This window comes from Barbatula barbatula (assembly GCF_947034865.1).
Source record: "Barbatula barbatula genome assembly, chromosome: 6".
NCBI lineage: Eukaryota > Metazoa > Chordata > Actinopteri > Cypriniformes > Nemacheilidae > Barbatula > Barbatula barbatula.
In genome coordinates, this window is record NC_136765.1 from 25,151,646 (window position 1) to 25,170,431 (window position 18,786).

General features: G+C 39.8%; 2 protein-coding genes across 4 annotated transcripts in view; one reads left to right on the forward strand and one right to left on the reverse strand.

Annotated features, from left to right (window-relative positions):
- dnajc17 (DnaJ (Hsp40) homolog, subfamily C, member 17) overlaps window positions 1–18,786 on the forward strand; it is a 31,725-nt gene that overhangs the window by 6,742 nt on the left and 6,197 nt on the right. The window contains exons 7-10 of one of the 2 annotated variants that reach the window (XM_079458297.1): window positions 676–704; window positions 2,169–2,246; window positions 3,775–3,855; window positions 5,607–5,729. In XM_079458297.1, the coding sequence (XP_079314423.1) occupies window positions 676–704; window positions 2,169–2,246; window positions 3,775–3,855; window positions 5,607–5,729 (311 nt within the window). Of the gene's footprint in view, window positions 1–672; window positions 705–2,168; window positions 2,247–3,774; window positions 3,856–5,606; window positions 5,730–18,786 lie in introns of both variants that reach the window. The other variant, XM_079458296.1, reaches the window with a different exon arrangement.
- Window positions 12,428–16,577, reverse strand: LOC306895217 (cdc42 effector protein 2). Of its 2 annotated transcripts, none has more exons than XM_079458298.1 (3): window positions 16,071–16,577; window positions 15,693–15,783; window positions 12,428–13,750 (listed from the first exon to the last, which is right to left on the reverse strand). In XM_079458298.1, exon 3 carries the CDS (start codon window positions 13,709–13,711, stop codon window positions 13,127–13,129), a length of 585 nt encoding a protein of 194 aa, XP_079314424.1. In that variant the 5' UTR covers window positions 13,712–13,750; window positions 15,693–15,783; window positions 16,071–16,577; the 3' UTR covers window positions 12,428–13,126. The 2 variants fall into 2 exon arrangements, with proteins under 2 accessions (XP_079314424.1, XP_079314425.1); XM_079458299.1 differs by having other exon boundaries at window positions 15,693–15,842; window positions 16,071–16,196.

Consider the following 18,786-nt stretch of genomic DNA (forward strand, 5'->3'; position numbering starts at 1 on the left):
CACACACACACACACACACACACACACACACACAGGTGCTTACACACGCACACGCACACAGGTGCTTACACAGGCACACATAGAAACACACAGGGGCTTACACACACACAAACACACACACACACACGGGTGCTTACGCACACACGCACGCACGCACGCACACACACACACACACACATACACTGTTCATGGCATCTTCTGAACTTTGAACTGCTCTTTCCTTTCAACAAGACTAAAATATCAACATTGTAATGCTTGAAGTTGGTTAAATGTGTCGTGTCAATGTCTCAGGTAGCGCTGCAGGTGCTCATGGGCAGGAATTTGTCGTTCTGTAAAAATAAACAATATCTATGAAACACATTAAAATCTATCACGCTGAGGGACAATAAAAGCAGCGCTGAGGGGCAGACTTGCTCTTTGAGGATGATATATAGAATACAGGAAGAAAAGTGTGCGTGTTGCTGAGAGTTCTTGGCAAACACCATAAATCCAGACTCACCTCTCAGTGTTTGCACGCTAGCGGGACCCTCGGGGGTCCGTCGAATGTCTGCGGTGAGGAGACGTGCTGGAAACAATCATTGTTCCACTTAAAGCTTCTGTTCTGTAGAAAGAGACAGAGGTCTGACACTTTACCTGAGCTGACTGTTCTTCTCTCTTTCTTCTTTATGTCAGCAGGACGGGCGAATGTCACTCCTAAACTGAAGGTAGATGTTTTTTTCTTTGCCAAGACATGAATTACTGTCAATGTTGTCTATTGTTCGTGTTTGTTTTACGCACCTCAAATCATGATGATTGTGGAAAAACATGTGAAAAAATATGGTTTTAATTTTATGTCTCAGTTCAGTTATAAATTCAGAATAGATGTGAATATTAATTATTAAAAGCATCTCAGTGTGAGACCTCAAGAATCGCTTAATAATAAGACATTTCTGTTATGTCTTTAAATTCAACACAAAATCAAATTATTTTTTTTTATTTCTAAGGCACAAAGCAAGATTTACATTCGTGTTATTCTATAGTGTCTATACGTTTTCTGTTAATGTAAAATATAATTATTATAGGGCCTGTCCCCATATGGTTACCGAGTCGGTAAGCAATAACCCAAAACAATTTGGCATCTGCATAGCAGCACACTTAAATGAAGTCTTCTCTAACAATCACATAGTGCAGTGAATTTTAAAGATTGAATGTGTATTGTATACGCCCAGGTTTCTTATGGGAATCATTTGAGCTCTGTGACCCGTCGTCCTCTTTACTGAATCTTTACTTCAGTGTCCATTAATGAAGCAGAGAGAGAACATTAGCTAATGTGTTTGTGTTTTTAATCTCATTAATCCAAACACAAAACCTTCGGACGGATTCACTTCACCTTTGTCTGCTCTTGTCGGAACAATAAACACCAGCGTTCATTTTGCGGTGTGTTACGTCAGGTTTGGCGTGAACGCATTTCCCAGCAGCGTCTGACAGATGTCTGATAAACGCTGTGATTCACACACATCTCTGCGTGATTATTTTTATATGAAGTCTTGTCTCTCTCAGTGGGGACGGTCTGATTAAACACATTTATTTGGATTAATGAAGACTGAGAGGCTGTGCACAAAGGTTGTTTGATTTAGCGGAAACGCACATACTTGTGATGGCGATTCTCTCTGTAAGGGTTAGGGTAATTGGGTCTGTAATTTCGTTCATGCTGATTGAGAGGTCAGAGGACACTGAATCCAGATCTCACTGCACCCCAGATGACCAAAATAGAAAAGAGCATTTAGATAATAGAGCATTGATAATATCAATAAACAAGAAGTTTTACGCGCCACGCACAAACCATACACGGTCCCAAGTATAGTGAATAATACATGTGCAGTAAAATGATATACACGATAAAAGTGAGCATAAACAAATGTAGAGAATTAAGAAAATCTATTTTATTATTATTAATATTGTACAACAGCAGCAATAATAACATTATAATAATAATGTAACCTTCTCATTATTATTAGTATTATATTAAATATTATATCATCATTGTTTTTGCTGTTTTTAAAACTATTATTATTATTAGTAGTATTAATAATAATAGTAATGGTCATTTTAAACTTTATTACTTATTATGTATATTACTGTAATGATATTTACTTTGTAATGTTGACCGGTTCTGGTTTCTTTCTCAGTTGAAGTGGAAATGTAAAAAAGACGACGCCACTAATGCTGGATATTCTCAAGAATGTCTTCAAAACCTCTTTCAGAAGGTGAGATCTGTTTAAAGATTTTAAAGTGATGATGGAAATTCTGTCATTATTGACTCACTCTCTTGTCATGTCAAAGACTTTATTTCTTCTGCAGAACACAAAAGAAGACATTTTGAAGAATGTTGTTAGCGTCGACTTGGCGTTTATTACTTTTAATCTGATTATCTGAACCGTCATGGCGGTCTTTGCAGGTTACGTTGTTTTCAAGATGTGTGAGAAAGTGATCTTGTGTGTGAATAAACAGTTTTGAGTTCTTAATGAGATCAGTCTGGTGTCCAGCACCCGCGGGTCTCGGCGTTTGCATGACATCAGCTATTAAAGCGCTTTTATTTCTCCCCCGTGCGCGAGCCCCATTAAGTTTTGCAGCGCCTAGGGCCACGCAGTACCCTCTTAAAGCGGCGCAGGCCACCGTTACGGCCCCGGCCTCACAGACCCGTTTAGTGCCGTCGGGAGACCTGCTAGAAAATGTGCTCTTCACATGCAACCCACGGCACGCCCCCTCCAGAAACTTCTGGCAACAGCGGCGGGCCGCTCAGGAGTATGGCCAGGGCGTTAATGACGTCAGGACTCTCGTTGTAATCAATTGTCCCTCGACACGCACGTCTTTATTAGTCGGCATCAGCGCAAACAGCTCACGAATCTCCGGCCCGTTATGGACAACGCCAAGCGTTGTTGATGTAAAGAATGAAAACACTTCAGCAGCGAGTGTGTTTTGGCCTTCTTGAATTTGACATCAGCACAGGTCGAGTCCCGAGAGAGGTTTGGAAACGTTTGGAAATGTGAAAGAGGCATCCGTTGGGACTCTGCTGTGTCACTCTTGGCACGTCCACACTTTGAGTTCTGAATGTCAAATACATTCCCAGTCGGCGATAAAACAGATTTTCAGGGACATGGAGTTCTCAGAAACGTCTTTCTTGCTTAACGCTCATTGCGGTTAACTAAAAAATACAAATTCTGCCCTTACGGACTCGCCCACGCTTAAGACGTTTTAAAGATCGTTTAAACGATCAGGCGCTCTTAAACTTCTCACCTTTGTGTTGTAAAGAATAAAGTCACCTGGGTTTTCATTTGTGAGAAACTCTTGTGTAACGAAAGCCTTCGGGTCGGTGTAATGATGTTGTAAAGCAATTGAAGGGTCAGTTTGTGGTCAGTCTGGACTTCTTTATTCACTTTGAGGGCCAAAGGTCAAATACTGACCGTTGCAATGTTCACTCCCAGAAGATGTGAAATCTTTCTGGCAGGCAGCCGGAGCAGATGCACGGCTCATTTCAAACCCTTCAACCGTGCTGAACGTTCTCACTCGCTGGCGGGAGGAGAAGAGGATACAGGGAGTGAATGTAGAGGCGGACATTATTCAAACACGCTGACTGTTTCTCGAAAAAGTCGAGGCTTTCTCATGAAAGAGATGCTATTATAGTTGTTGTCAGACAGAAATGTATGAGGCATGATGGGATCTTGTCCAGTTGTCTATCGGTTTAAAAAATAAAAACGTGAATTTGTACTCGCATGTGTGTTTTGTGTTTTTCAGTATGGTGACGTGTTGAACATTTTAATCTCCAGTAAGAAGGCCGGCAGCGCTGTGATCGAGTTCGGATCAGTCAAAGCGGCTGTAAGTATTTCACAAAATCAAACCCATCTGCGGTGTATTACACATGTTGTTCACAAATTGGTTTAATCTTGTGGAAGCCATATTTCAAATGAAGTCTGTTTCATGAACATGAAGGGTTTTTCTTATTTCCATGAGAATTAAATACGCATTTCCTCCAAATTCCCTTTACTGTCAAATGTTTTTTTCCTCATGATTCTCATTTTTATTTTCTTGTTACTGTAACAAATGATTTATTTTTACGTAACCGTAATTTTCTTGAAGCTCAATATAATTCCTTAGGATTTTGTGTTAAAAATGTGTAAACCCACTTTGATTTTTTTAAAATATTTTGTATGTACAGCCCCTGCAAAAATTAAGAGACCATTTCAAAATTATGTAAGATTTTCCAAACAATTTATAAATTAGGTAAAATTGTAAAACAGTAGAGTCAGTAAGTGTGTTTGTTTGTTTATATATATATATATATATATATGTCCTAAGGAATTATATTGAGCATCAAGAAAATTACGGTTACGGTGTGTTACAGTAACAAGAACATGAAAATGAGAATCATGAGAAAAAAAACATTTGACAGTAAAGACAATATATGTATATATGAAGAGTTTGGTTCCAAAAGTTTTTTATTATATCGTCATGTTTTTATTATGTTAGTTCGCTGAATTCTTCTAGTTATTTTGGCTTAAATCAAACAAACCAATTGCAGTTTGATTGATATTAATTGGATTGCGCAATAAAAAAAACCTGATTTAAAAAAAGAAGATATCAAATTTTGGAACCAAACTCTTCATATATCATATGTTTTATGTGCTGTATATTAACAGTATTTCTCCCAAGTTTAAATCAGTATAATCAGTCGTGTCTGAAGTGTTTGTTGTAAATTGATTCTACAAACTTGGTGTAGAATCAGAAAGGCATGTTTTTATCGCATGTTGCATATCACAATATCAGGTCAGTTATGGCATTTCACATTTTATTTTAATGTCTTTCAATCCTTATTTTGAAGCATAAGATCTGCGTGTGTGGGGATTTCACAACACATGAAAGCGTGTTTAACGTGGAGCAGAATCGCTGGTGTTTCCTTGACCTGTTGACTGTCTGAGATTTCAGTCGAGGACTGTTGTGGGTTCGACTCCAGCATGCGGTTTACCCCGTCTGAGAATCAGGCCACAGTCATTGGCTCTGTGTGGGGCATGATGATGAGTCCTGAAGGCACATGTGTGTCTGCTCGCACACGATATTCTGTTTTAGAAACTCATTTTTGAAGCGTTTCTAAAACAAACATCTTTCCAATAGTGCAAAATACACATTTGTTTGAAACATTTCAGCGTGAATCCCACAAAAAACCACAATGGGATGACATGCAAAAAACGTCACGCTTCACATCTGATCCTGTGTGAATTTACACGGGATTGACATGTTCCATATGCGATCGTGTGTGAAAAACTAAATTCTTGTTTTCTTTCTGTATTTGTTGTTTATCGTCCTGCAGAGTTTGTTCCTGAAATCATGTGTCTCGAGCTGAAATGTGAAATTTCTTTCCTAAGCAAAAAAAGCAGACATCCCGACAGCCGTCCTTTTTCATAGTGGTGTGATGGTGTTGAACCCGTGACCTTTGCGTTGCCAGCACGATGCACTTTAGAAAATCTAGTTTTGTTTATCTGGTTTATAAATGGAATTCGAGAGAACCTCACGTATTTTACAGCATTGCCAGTCCTGTTTTATTTTATGACAGTTTTACGTTTTATTTGCAGGATCTGGCGTTTAGAAACGAGAGCGGTCTGACCGGGAACCCTTTGAAAATCACATGGCTGGAGGGTCAACCTGAGCCGGCGTCACACAACAACACCGCGGCAGATGTTTTCTCCTCTTTGCAGGTATAGTTTACCTGCGCTGAATCCTTCACCACCTTTACATGCGTGACAGTTCGGTCTGGTGCGGTTAAAACAGGAACCAAACATGTCTGTTTGAAACGCGGGCTTGAGCAGAACCGAGTTTAATCTGACCGTGACGTGCCCGTAAGTGTGGCCGCGCTTCTGTGCGTGAGTGTAACGTTACGGCAGCGCTCAAGACCATCCCGTGGATCTGGCACGCAATGTGAAAAGCATATTTTATATATCTGTCAAGACAAGTATGTAAACATTCAAGGTTTTATCGCTGTGCAAATACGTCCACCGAGTTTCACGAACAATACGTTTAGTGGGTTTGTTTGACTTGGACGGCACTACACGCACGCTAGAGGCTTTCTGGACCCCCAGCACGCGTCTCATTAACGTCTGACCCTCCAGAATCAGACGGAACGCTCGGTCTGAACACGGGGGTGGGGGTGGAGTGGCATGTGTAATGTGTGACTGGCACGAGATGTTGCCCCCCTCACAAGCCCCCAAAAGGGTTCCTGATCTCTCTCTCTCTCTCTTTCCCTCTACCTGCACTTCCACACGTTTCTCCGTCTTTAGATTCTGTGTACTTACTGCATGGTTCCTTTGAGCCGATCTCGTACCTCTGACAAGACCTTATGCCACGACAGAAGTCATCCAGACCTCTGACTATGTCCGTAGAGTAAAACTAAAGATATATATGTAGAGTCTGATGGAAAATGTCTTTTCTGTACTGAATGCAGTGTTGTAAAGTGATACTTCACCCAATTTACTCGCGTTCGAGTTGTTCCAAATCTGCATGAGGCCAATTCCAACATTATGGTTACATTTTGCGTTATAGACGTGACATAAAAATGCTCAGAGAATGCATTTGTTACGACCATATTGAACCATCTGTTTATATTTTACTAAACCCTTTTTGATAGTCTAAACAAATCTTCTATTTTAAAGAAAGGAAATAAACATGTTATGGATGTGACAAAAAAGGACGTGTTTTTTTGGAGACGACAAACTTTGGGTATTATTGCATTTTATTTCACAGAGATCCTTCAATGAATGGAGAAGTGATGCCTCATCATAGACCATTAAAGACTTTATTTAAATTTTCCATTTATGAGGAACATGTAGCGGATGTGACAATCCTGAAAACGGCTCTTACCTGCACAATGAGAAATCTCATGCATTACAAATAAAACAAATACTGTACAAAGTGAGATCTCACGTGGGTATTTGAACCACAGAATGTTGATATTTGTGCTGTTACCGTACTAAAACCATTGGTTGAATTTTTTCATGGTAAGGTTGACATTTTCACAGTATTGCCCATAAATGTCTTTGTTCTGATGAACACGGAGAAAGATATTTGGAAGAATGCTCATAACCAAGCAGATCTTCCCCCCCATTGACTCCCATAGTAGGAAAAATGCAAAGGTAGTCAAAACATCCTACATTCTTCAAAATGTCTTTTTCTGTGGTCAACAAAACATCTTCTATAGGATTCTGGTTATAAGCATTCTTCCAAATATCTTTCTCTCTTTTCCTCGGAACGAAGACATTTATACACATTTGGACATTTTATACACAAAATGAAAATTTTGGGTGAAGTATCCCTTCACAAGTGTAGTGTTTTGTAAACATTCAGACTAAATGACATTCAAACTATTGCGTTTTAAAGTTTGTTCTACATTTAAATGAATAGTTCACCTTCAAGAGGAAAATTCTGTCATCATTTACATGATGTTCTTTCTACTGCAAAACACAAAAGCAGATATTTTGAAGAATGTTGGTCCCCATCGACCACTATTGTATGGACACAAAACCAATGCTAGTCAACGGGGACCAATGGTTCTTTTGAAACTCAGGAGGGTGTGTAAAACTACTATCTACCGGAAGTTAAGTTTGGGCCACTAACGTTTGATTATGTCGTTGCTGCTTAAACCGTCTATAAACTATTGCTCACAGTTAGTGGTTGTTTTTTGATGTTTCTGCTTGTTGGGATCAATTTCACAGCACCACAAGTACAACACTTCACTTTTAAAGAAGGTGGCCCGGTTCCAGAAAGTAAAGCGCACTCAATTGAATCCATTTGGCTCTTAAAAATACCAGATTTGAGTTACTTTAATAACCCAGGTTGGTTCAGGGTGGGATTGTGGATCGGGGTCCGGGTCCAAACTCGGGACTTTCCAAAACGATGTGCACGCACCTTATTATGGCAACTGGCTTCACGTTGCCTATTTTTAATTCGGATCCTTTTCATGACTTTTTAGACACTAGTGAAGAAAACATGATTATGACGGGGTCATTCTCACTTTGTCTCACAGTGAAGAGATGAGTGCGTTTCTACACGCCAGCCAAGGTCAACTGAGACCATCTCTATCCCATAATTCCATTTGTGTATTTATCTATACATGTATACTGTATCTGTCATGAGCAATATTTTATATTTACTATCTGGGAATATGCGATGTATATCTAACAGTGAACGCTGGATGAGATTTTCAGTTTCTCATGTGGAGTTTAGCGTGAATGAATGTTCTCTGTGTAATTGTTCCCCGTTCACGACTCTGGTAATAAATCCACATTATTTGGATTGGATTTAGTTTCACCTCTATAGTCCGCTGTGTTTTCTATCACTCCTCCGCGCAGCGCTTCTCAGCGCTTGTGAAATTTCTTGGACCTGGAAATAAATGACTAATAACACTTTTAAGGATTTTTGTTTATTTTCTTAAATATATGCTCGTAACAGCAGTCGAGTTTGAGCGATAGGTTTGGTGTTACTCAATGTTTCTTCTCCAGGCTTCTTATCTGTAGTTTTTCCTTTTTCCTGTCTTACAGAGACTTTAAATGATTGTTTATCATGATTGATTGTTCATAACGTTCTAAGAAAAGAGAGGGTAAATTCGTCGTGCAAAAGCCATGTGTAAATCTTAAAGGTCTTTGCATGTCATGATCTGTCAGGTTTCTACGGAGATAAAAGTGCAAACTCTGAGAAATGTTTTAATTTCTCGCCAAACGCGTCGGGATTTCTGCCAGAAACAACAGGAGCTCCGAGCACATTTCCTTTTAACAGTTGCACAATTCTCCCTAAAATAAATGCTGAAGTGTCTGCTGTGGGTCTTGATCTGCTCTTGGCAGACTGACTTTGCTTCTCCTTCCCTACATTGAAGTCCAGGAGAGGTTTCTGGGAATTCTGGTGGGCTCTTTGACCTCGTGTTGGCGGTCACTGGTTAGTTTGTGGTGCTTTTGTGAGAGACAGTGGCACATTTGAACGCTTCAACGAAACTCCGATCTGTACATTTTGCAGATTTTTTCGTCTTAATGTTTTATTTCCTTTTACTGAAGAAGACAGCGATTTCACCAAGTTGTTTTACTGTGATTTAAATGAGTATTTCATTGTTAAAATAAATCTCAAATCTGTGTTTTGGTTTAAACAAAAATTTGTGACCGAGTAGGGCGGCACGATTCATCTTAATAGTAACTAAATCCACAAATCCAACAAAACTAATTACAGCTTTAAGCAAGAAAGCACATTCGAATGGGAAACAAGAAAGATGCTAACAATTCTAGTTTGAATAAATGAAACACCAAAAACTGTATGCGGAACCATGGCGAAGAGGAACTGTTCGGTTGATACATGAAAATATGGAGGGATTGTTGAATGGCATCGCTTGTAAGCCATTAATCGAACGATGTAAAACAGGAACATGAAAGGTATATTCCTAAAATAACTCATGGAAACACCTTAATCGTAATATTAGCTTGCACAGAATAAGGCAAAGAATTGGATTACTGATGTCCATGTAACCTTGGTCATTGTTGTGTCATTAATGTTTTAAAAGCAAGCAAAATAAGCACAACTGATAAGGTCCAAAAACCATCTCTGTCGGACTAAAAGCTTGTATCTATTAAACAGCGACTTTACATGAATTATTTGTATAATTATTGTAAATTATTGTATTATTTGAATCCTTCTTTTGCAAAAGGTTTCATTCCGGTCACAAAATGTTCATTTTTGGGGCAGAGTGTTAGGACGATAGCGTACGTTGAGATACGATGTGGAAGTAGTTTAATGGCTGCAGATTAAAACATATATGAATTGTCTGCAAAGTGTGTTAAACACGCTAAAGTGAAATTAAATGAAATGTTTTGAACTGACAGAATATAATTTTGAGCCAAATAATCGTGATGATCATTTTTCCCATAGTCGTGCAGCCCCAATGATTGAGCAAGTACACAAAAATCTTTGTTTAAAACTCTTTCTCTACCCTGATTTACGATGGTGGCCGTATCATGATGATGTAAAGTTCGAGCTGTCGGGTATGATTTCAGGGGAAAAGTGTATTTGACGTCAGAAAATAAACCTTAAAATAATCCGAAATTTTTTGTTGCGATAGAAAGACGATTTTTCATGGCATTTTTAGTTGCAGTCGACATTCGGAGGTGTAGAATGTGTAGCTCTGAAGTGGATCGGGTGTATCTGTAACATCTTTCAAACGCGACCTATGAAACTCACGACGATTGGATCTCTGCAAGACTGAGAAAACAGAGATGTGTTTTTTTCATCATGATGTGAAAATATTAGGTTGATGTACTCCGATGTCTGTTGTGTCCCATGCGTGTGGGTGCGTCTGCATCGCGTGTGCCGTCGCAGAGGTTTGGGTTTGGGAGCGCTGGAGGATCTTGCGTGTCAAAGTCGGTTGAGTTTCTGCTGGAAACGGGCTGGTTTTGATGATGAACAGCACGTAGCGTGCGTTATGCTTCTGAGAAGCTTTTGGGACGGGCTCAAGCTCGGTAATCGCATTTGCCGGCTTTGACTTACAGCACGATGCTCAGTGTTTGAATGTCAATAGTGAAAAAAAGTGAAGTCCGCTCCTGTCTGCAGTCTGTTATCACTCTACCTGCGCGTCTTGACTTTCTCCGCGACTTTCAGTTTGTTTTTCTATTGATTTCTTGCACGTATTGATTAATGGAGCTTGTGCTCCAGAACCATAAACCACTGACTTAAGAGAAATCCATTGTTTAAAAGTACATCGTGTTCTCATGCGATATTCATTCATGAAGGTCTCAGCAGACGGATCTGAACTTCAGCTGTGATTCTGCAATGGTGATTCATTTCAAATATGTATTGTGTTGACTTCATTCAGCCACGCGAAACCCTGTTACTGCTCCTGGTATAGTTTGGGGGAACACAGTCCGTGTACCGTGATGTGTCGGTGATGTTTTGGGCCGTATGAAGAGGAACGCTGCCGTCCGAGGTTACTCTGCAGTGGATTTAGGAGCGGTTGGGATGTGTGGTCGTGCGTGCCGTTCAGGGATTTAACTTTCAGCTGACCTATTCTGAAAACAATGCAAACACGATTAGATTTCCGATAAACAGGGCTGAGCAATATATTTAAATTCAGTGATTTTAAAAATAAACATTGGTCTGTTCCAATACTGGATTCTGATTGGCTGGAAGGTGCGCATTAAAACCCTTTACGCATCGGGTAGCTCCAGTCAGTTTGATTACATTTGAGATTAACTGACAAAATAAATATTGATCTAAAATTACACTGTAAACATCATTCAAAGCTTTAAAGGCGGGGTGTCCAATTTCCCAATTAGCTTGTTTAGACAAAGTCTGGCCGAGGACCAAAACAACCTTGTGGACAATCAGCAGTAAGGTGCACAGTGCACGGACGGACATTAGTCGAGCCGAGCGCTGACAAAAGAGAAAGGGAGGGGTCGGGTGTGTTTGTTTTGGTGATTTGAACATTAACAGCGGCTAAGAGAAATCAAACCTATATCTTGTCAAATGTCCATGGTATAAGTGGGATAGCCGTGCGTTTTTAATGCACTCCACTTCGTGTCAGATGGGTCTTTGGCCTCCGGGTCGTGCATTCAACACACGGCTAGCTGTGGATTATCCCTTACTTAAAGCATGTTTATGTGGCTTTATATTGCTTTTATTTATGTGGGTGTTTTTAAGTATAAAAAAGAAAGTAATCTATCAGCGATATGACAGATACTCTTTACATTGCTGAGCACTTGGTTAAGCTAAAACTCACCAGCGCCATCTTGTGCAACTAGCCCATTAAAGCAGCAGGAAGAGCTTAAACGGACAAATCACTCAAAAATGTTAAACATTGAATTATTCATCATCGTATCATTTCAAACCTGTATGAGTTTCTGTCTTCTGCGGGACACAAAAGAAAATATTTTGATGAACTTCGGTAACCAAACAAAACTGAACCCCATTTACTTCCATTATATGAACACAAAACCACAGAGACATTTCTCGAAATATCTTCTTTTGAGTTTTCGAACAACATAAGAGTAAATAATTGGCAACAGTATTTTATTTTGGGCTCCAAAGCTGATGTTATGTATGGTGTCGTCGCTGTCCTCGCGGATCCTTGGATGTCCAAATTCACTGTTTAAATTAATAAATATATGGAATTTGTCAAAATTGTTCGATGTTTGGAGAACTCCGTGACAACCATAATAAGTTACTAATATACAGACGCACGGTTGAAGAGGTGAAATAAATTCTGCTCAATGATTAGCTAGATTTCAGCACACATTGACTAACACTTTTCAAGAACGCATAACTGTATCCGGACAATCACCTCAACGCGCATGTAGGCCTACCGTCCCTTTAAGTGTCTCACTTATATATAGTTCTAAAAAAATGTATGAAAATGACAACTAATAAGTTATATAAAGCATTACATTTATTCAATCATTTTTTTATTTAAGCCTTTTATCCTTTTCAAGTAACCTTTAGCCCATAATGAAGCACTTTAACTACATGAGCAAAGCTCATTCACACACTACGTTCTCTTGTGTGTTGAATGATTTACTGATCAAATTGAAGTCATTTCTTATCGAGTCCTTCTGATCGCAATGTGCGTTCATACTGGCGAACTCGCCGGGAACAGAATAACACTGATTCAACGAGCCAACTTATAAACATTTTCATTTAGTAAAGAGTTAATTTAGGAAACCTTTTCAAGAAATTGAACACAAAACACCTAAACAGCTCTTAATAAAGCTCTTTTACTGAACTCTACAGCGTCTCACAGTGTTGGTCATGAAACAGCGCCTCTACAAATGACAATCTGTTTCATGCACGCAGTGTTTTTTGTGTCCGAGATGAAATTTAAGCAGGAAAAACCCTGAATCTCATGAAATGTGGAGTTACTTCTGTACAGCCAGACAGCCACTCTTTATATAACAGATTTCAACCCAATGGGATATTTTGTCTTTAAAAGGGTGTATGGTTTGGACCAAAAAACACGTTTCAGTCTGGAAAACAGTTTCCCAATCCTACATTTCCAGGAAGAAGTTCTTCGTTGTGCAACATTAAGCAAATGTTCAGCATTGTTGTTATCAGATGGGTCAGTTCACGCTCCGTCTCACTTCTGCTGGTGGAGTTTGTCCATCACTTGCAGGACGTCGTCCAATATCGAGGGTCCCAGATCCAAACTGAACGCTGAATCCATCTCATCCGCCTGCGATTCCTCCGAGTATGTTTGCGTTGAATCTCGTCCAGAACTGAGACTTCCGCGATCGGGACTGTTGGCCGGCTCAAGGGACGAGGGCCGCTTCCCATCGTCCGCTTCCTCGCTGTCCAGGAGGGGCATCGAGCTGCATTTCTGTCTTTGAATGACAGGCGTGTGTTCCCAGACGGGACTGCAGCAGCCCTCCACCGGGTTCAGCCGGGGGGGTTTCGGCGGCGGGCCGCAGGCGAGAAAGAGGTTCTGTTCGCTTTGAGAGCTCTGGAGGATCAGGCTGTTTCCCGCCGTCTTTAAGAAGGAGAGATCTCCAAAGCTGCGGTCCATCTGACTGTCAGAGCTGATGTGTGAAAGGTGTGTGAAGTCTCCGAGAGGAAGACTGATCATGTTGACAGACAGAACGTCTCTGCGGTTGGATGATCTCCTCGTCCATTTTCCAGACGCTGGTTTGCGGTGCAGCGACGTCCTCAGCGGCATTTTGATCATTCAGATCTTATTTGAGTAGCTCGTGGAGATCGGTTGCTTCTGAAGCAGATTATAGAAAAACAGTTTCGTCAGAAAATGACAGTAGGCATGACGCAACAAACCAGTGACTGATATAAACCATCTTTTCTAAAATTCCAGTAGAAATTTTGATGTTGTAATACTCTGTTGAAACCACAATAAATGCGAGGAAATGTTGTTAAGGCATTTTAATGAAGTTGTATTTGTTAACGCATTAGCATTAGCTAACATGAACTAACAAGGAATAATTCATCCTACTTCAACGAAAACATTTGCTAAATAAATTGGCTAACAATAACAGTTTTATAACAAATGCAAACTTATTGTGAAATGCTACCAAAATTTACAGGAAACATCAAATTTGTTTTTTTATTCTTTGCTATGTGTGATTTCTTTCCACAAATGTTGTATCCCCCCAAAAATGTGTAAGAGGGCACAGGTTCTCCGTGGGTCTCTGTGTGCAGCTCTGCAGAACCTTCACTTCACATGCGGCTTCAATGAAAAATGTTGTATTTCTTTATTAACTTGTTTTTATCTGATCCAGGACTGGTAACAGCGAACACTGTGTTTACACCGGATGCTTTAGAACCCATTGTACCCATCCGGTGTAGATACGGTTCGAGCGTTGTTAAAAGAGCAGAGATTTGCAGGGACCATAATCACACTGTACTTTAACCGCGGGTCATTTATATATTAATTTATTGCGGTTATTGCAACATCTTTACAGCAGTCTTTGTAAAGTGTCATAGTTGCAGGCTTGATTTTTTGTAACATGCATTCTGAGGCTGCAAGATCTATGTAAATGATTGAATTATCCTATTATAGTCCAAGACCGAGAGATTGCATTCTTTTATTCCAGAAAGAATTTTAAACACGTTTGTTTAAAAAATATTTAAATGAAATAGTTTTTACACAATATTTAGCAAGTGACTGCATATCAGAATTGTCTTCAATGTCGTGCAACCCTACTGCGTTCTCATAAAAAGACGTTTTGACATAATTCCATGTATAACATCAATTAGATGTACAGGTTAATCTGTCCCATTTGTTTTGGCAGCGTCCGGTTCGCACCTCTGTTGTGCGAGTAACGCTTCCTCACGCATTAGATCAGCGTTCGTGACTCGCAGCCCTCGCTCTTTAAATCCATACGGCACTACAGAAACATGTTTTGTCGGCCTATAAAGGTTTAATCCGCACTTTAGTATCAGCGGGAGACGATGAGCCCGAACATTACAACATTCCTTTACAAACATGCAACACGCAGCGGGGAGGAAAACACCCGACTGTTTGGAAGGAAACGCAGGATTTCGAGGGTTTCAACTAATAAAGATCTGAAACACCTGAAATTAGGTACAAACATTAACAACTGGTAACAGAAACACACTTGTTCATTAAATATAAAAGTGATGTCTAAAATATATATAATAATGAAATACAAAAGTGATGTCTCTTTGGCATATTTGTGTAATGTTTGCACTTTTAGGGGCTACCTAAGGTTGGTTCACATTTCGCATCTTTTGCGCGCGCAAGTTCTTTATTTTAAATGTAGACACGAGGCAGTTGCGGTTTTGGACGCGAACTGCAGATTGCCCCCAAAGCGTCAAGATAAAGATATTGGAGAGCTAAATTTGGAAAAATTTATTTATTTTACAAATTCATTCGGCAAATGCATAGAAAAACACAAAAGTTATCAGTTAATAAACTAAATATTGAGTCGAGTTGATCAGTTTAGTTGTTTCTCTCATGTTTTAGACTACAGCAGTCATTTAAACACCGTAAAGACTCATATGTTGCTTGTCTTTTTGCCAAATATTTAATTCTTTAAGCCGAGTTTTACTTTACATTCCAAACACAACATAGACAATCTTTAATTCGTCTTTATTAATACAATTAACGTGATTGTATAAGATCTGATCACAGTCTAAAGGGTTGTTGAGCAGAACGTTTGACAGCCGAGTCTTACCTTGAAAGATGTGCAGGTACAATGTGAAGTTCTCACGCCCTCATCTGAACAAGAGCGAATGTAAGACGCGTTTACGCCAACAGGACCAGACCTGTCGGGTTAGAAAACAAATCCATCCGATTGAACTTGAATCAGTCGATGATCTTCTACCTAACACATGTCATAAAGTCATAAAGGTACAATTCTCTTGCTCAACAACATTTCAATTGATTCAACTGACACATGAAACAGGTGAATTTCTGAATATGGATGTGAATGCTTTTGTTTAAGAATACAAACAGCCATGTTGCCTTTATGTCTTTGCACAAGCGTGACAGCGTGTAATGATTGTGGAAGTAATTCGAGGTGTCACTCCAGGCACAGAGAGATTTCTCTTACCGTATCTCAAAGACTCTTCACCGACTGAAGTTTTCTCTCAGATCAGGTGCTTTCTATTTTTCCCGTCCAACTCGATCCCTTGTCTTAAAATCCAGATCTTTGCATCGTTCCGGTATGGCGATGAGGAATGAACGGCAGGTATAGGTGAGATTGAGTTTCGTCTTCCTCTTTAGTGCAGTGTTTGTTTGGTCGGCAGCCGCGTCACACCTGGCAACCGGCACTCGCTCTTATACACAGAGGAAGCCTCGTCGCACCTGAGCCGTCTCGCCCTCGAGGTCTCTCTCTCATCATCACAGCACATTATGATGTTGTCGTTTACTAATGTCTGTGTCATTGTCTGATGTTTCATGTCTTTTCAGTGTAAGTTCAAAAGAACAAGGTCTGTCGCTCTGATACATGTATGTACAGGCTGACAAGCCTTTGCGCAAGTTCTGTTGACATGTGGTAATTCCAGCCCACACGCCCGCAGCGGCACACACATCAAGAGCTTCTTTTGTCTCCAGATTTACTATTGTTGGGTTTCCCAGTAGAGAGAACGACATGTAACGCATGACGTCAGAGGAAGTTAATCAATGGTGATGGCTGTAAATGTCAAGAATATTATGCGTCTGTGTGATCTTTTAAAGAAGATTTTATCGCTCGGTGAGATTTGATGTTTCATTTAAATATTTAAACTTTAATGGAAATAAAAATGGAATGAGTCCATGGAGGTGTAAATGAATGTAGATTGTCGAAGTAAATGTGATGTGAAATGTTTGAGTTCATCTTGAGATCTTCACTAATATTGACTTTCGATCGCAGACTTGACTGAGCTCAGATTGACACATTGTTGACGTCTCTTCTGAAACTCGGATGACTTTAGAAAGGAGTGACGATCAAAGTCTTTTTTATATTTGTAGGAAATATGTCATAAACTTTGCCGATGTCTATGTTGTTTCGCCGTTCTGACCGGAGCGTTGTTCAGATGGTCCATTTGTGTTCCATGACAAAAGTCTTCATTGCACGATATACGAGCGCTTTTTTAATCCAAACAACGTTTTATTTTAATTTTATTTTTCTGTCGTAAACAAATGGCTCCTGGTCAGTTCCCGGATGGTCGGAGGGGAATCTCGCAGAGAACACGAACAGGGTTTTCTCCTTTAAAAGGCGTCCAGCAAACAAAGAGCCGCCCGTCCGTCATCTGCTTCAGAAGATCCAGGTCTTTCTCTACACATGCAATCGTTCACATAAACCAAACATCAGCTCTTCATCATAACATTTATCCAGTACTGGAACTGTGAATTTCAACAAGCACTCATTCTGCCGTGACGAGGAACGCTTTCATGCAAACACATCATCAAAATATTAAGTGGCTTTCGCCGTCTCAGGCCAAACGTCCGCACCGAACGCGCCAGACGTTCGAGGTGAAACAGCATCAGGTTATTTCTGGAATGTACTTTAGAGGATGGCTTGATTATTTTTGGCCGTGTTATTGAGAGGCGGAGATCGTTGAGTTTGATCCAGACTCTTGGGCGCTGGGTCTTTCTGTTTTCTTGCTGCTGGGAAATGCTGGCAGATATAAAAGCCTCGAGCGCTTTCAGAATTATGAATTGTGGTGTCTTCGTGTAATTGTTGGTGTTTTTTGTGTTTAGTCTAAATGGATCATTTATAAACACGTAAACCGTTCTTGAGGTAGTGATTCTATAACTTTAATTCCTTAAAGTTTCGGATGACTTGAGACATCTGCTTTGTTTTAAAACCTTAGTGCCTTCGTGAATTTATTACTGCCAATTTATTGAGCTGCCTTCTAACCTCGTGTGTACACCGGACGCGTTGTGGCGCGATGCTAAAGTGATTGTCGCGTCGCATCCAGTGTGGACACGATTTAAAATTATAATGGGTTCTAATGCGTTCTATTGCAACTTGTCGCAACACTTCTGGTGGTAAGGACGCATTCTGATGCTAAGTCAACATGATGTTTAAAGCATAAAAATACCTAGCAAATAGTGCATGAGATAGTTCATAAAAGTAGATCTAGTACATTTCTATTTTGAGTGGATTGCAATGCATTCTGGGATTGAAGGATACATGGAAGAATGGCCTGTATATGTATATGTATATGAAGAGTTTGTTTCCAAAAAGAGATAACACTTGCATGCTTTAAAGCAGATTGCATGCTTTAAAATCCTTTAACACACGGCTAGCTGTGGATTATCCCGCTGATACCATGGTCATGTGCCAAGTTAAAGCTCTTATTGATGTTTACAGTGTCATTTTAGATAAAATTTAAGTCATTTTGTCAGTTCATTTCAAATCAGGTCAAACTGAGCTACCCGTGCGTTAAAGGGTTATAATGCACATTGGCTTCCAGCCAATCAGAATCCAGTATTCAAACAGACCACGCTATAAATATATATATAGATATAATAAAACATTATTTTATATCAGGAATGAAATATCATATTGGCTCTAGAATATTTCTTGTTAATAATCTTGTTGTTGTTATCATTGGAAGAATCCGTGTGGTTTTCTGGTGGTTTGTGGATGTTTACGTCCTCCCATCTCTTGGCTCTGGATGATGTGTGATTATTCAATCAGGAATGTTCGGTTTGGATGGTCTGCGAGTCTCTGCTCATAGAGCATTATTTGGACTCGGCGTTCATACACAGCTTGCTCATTGCACATAAATGAGATGAGATGTCAGGCTCGTGTGATTCGGGCTGAAATGCATAATAGC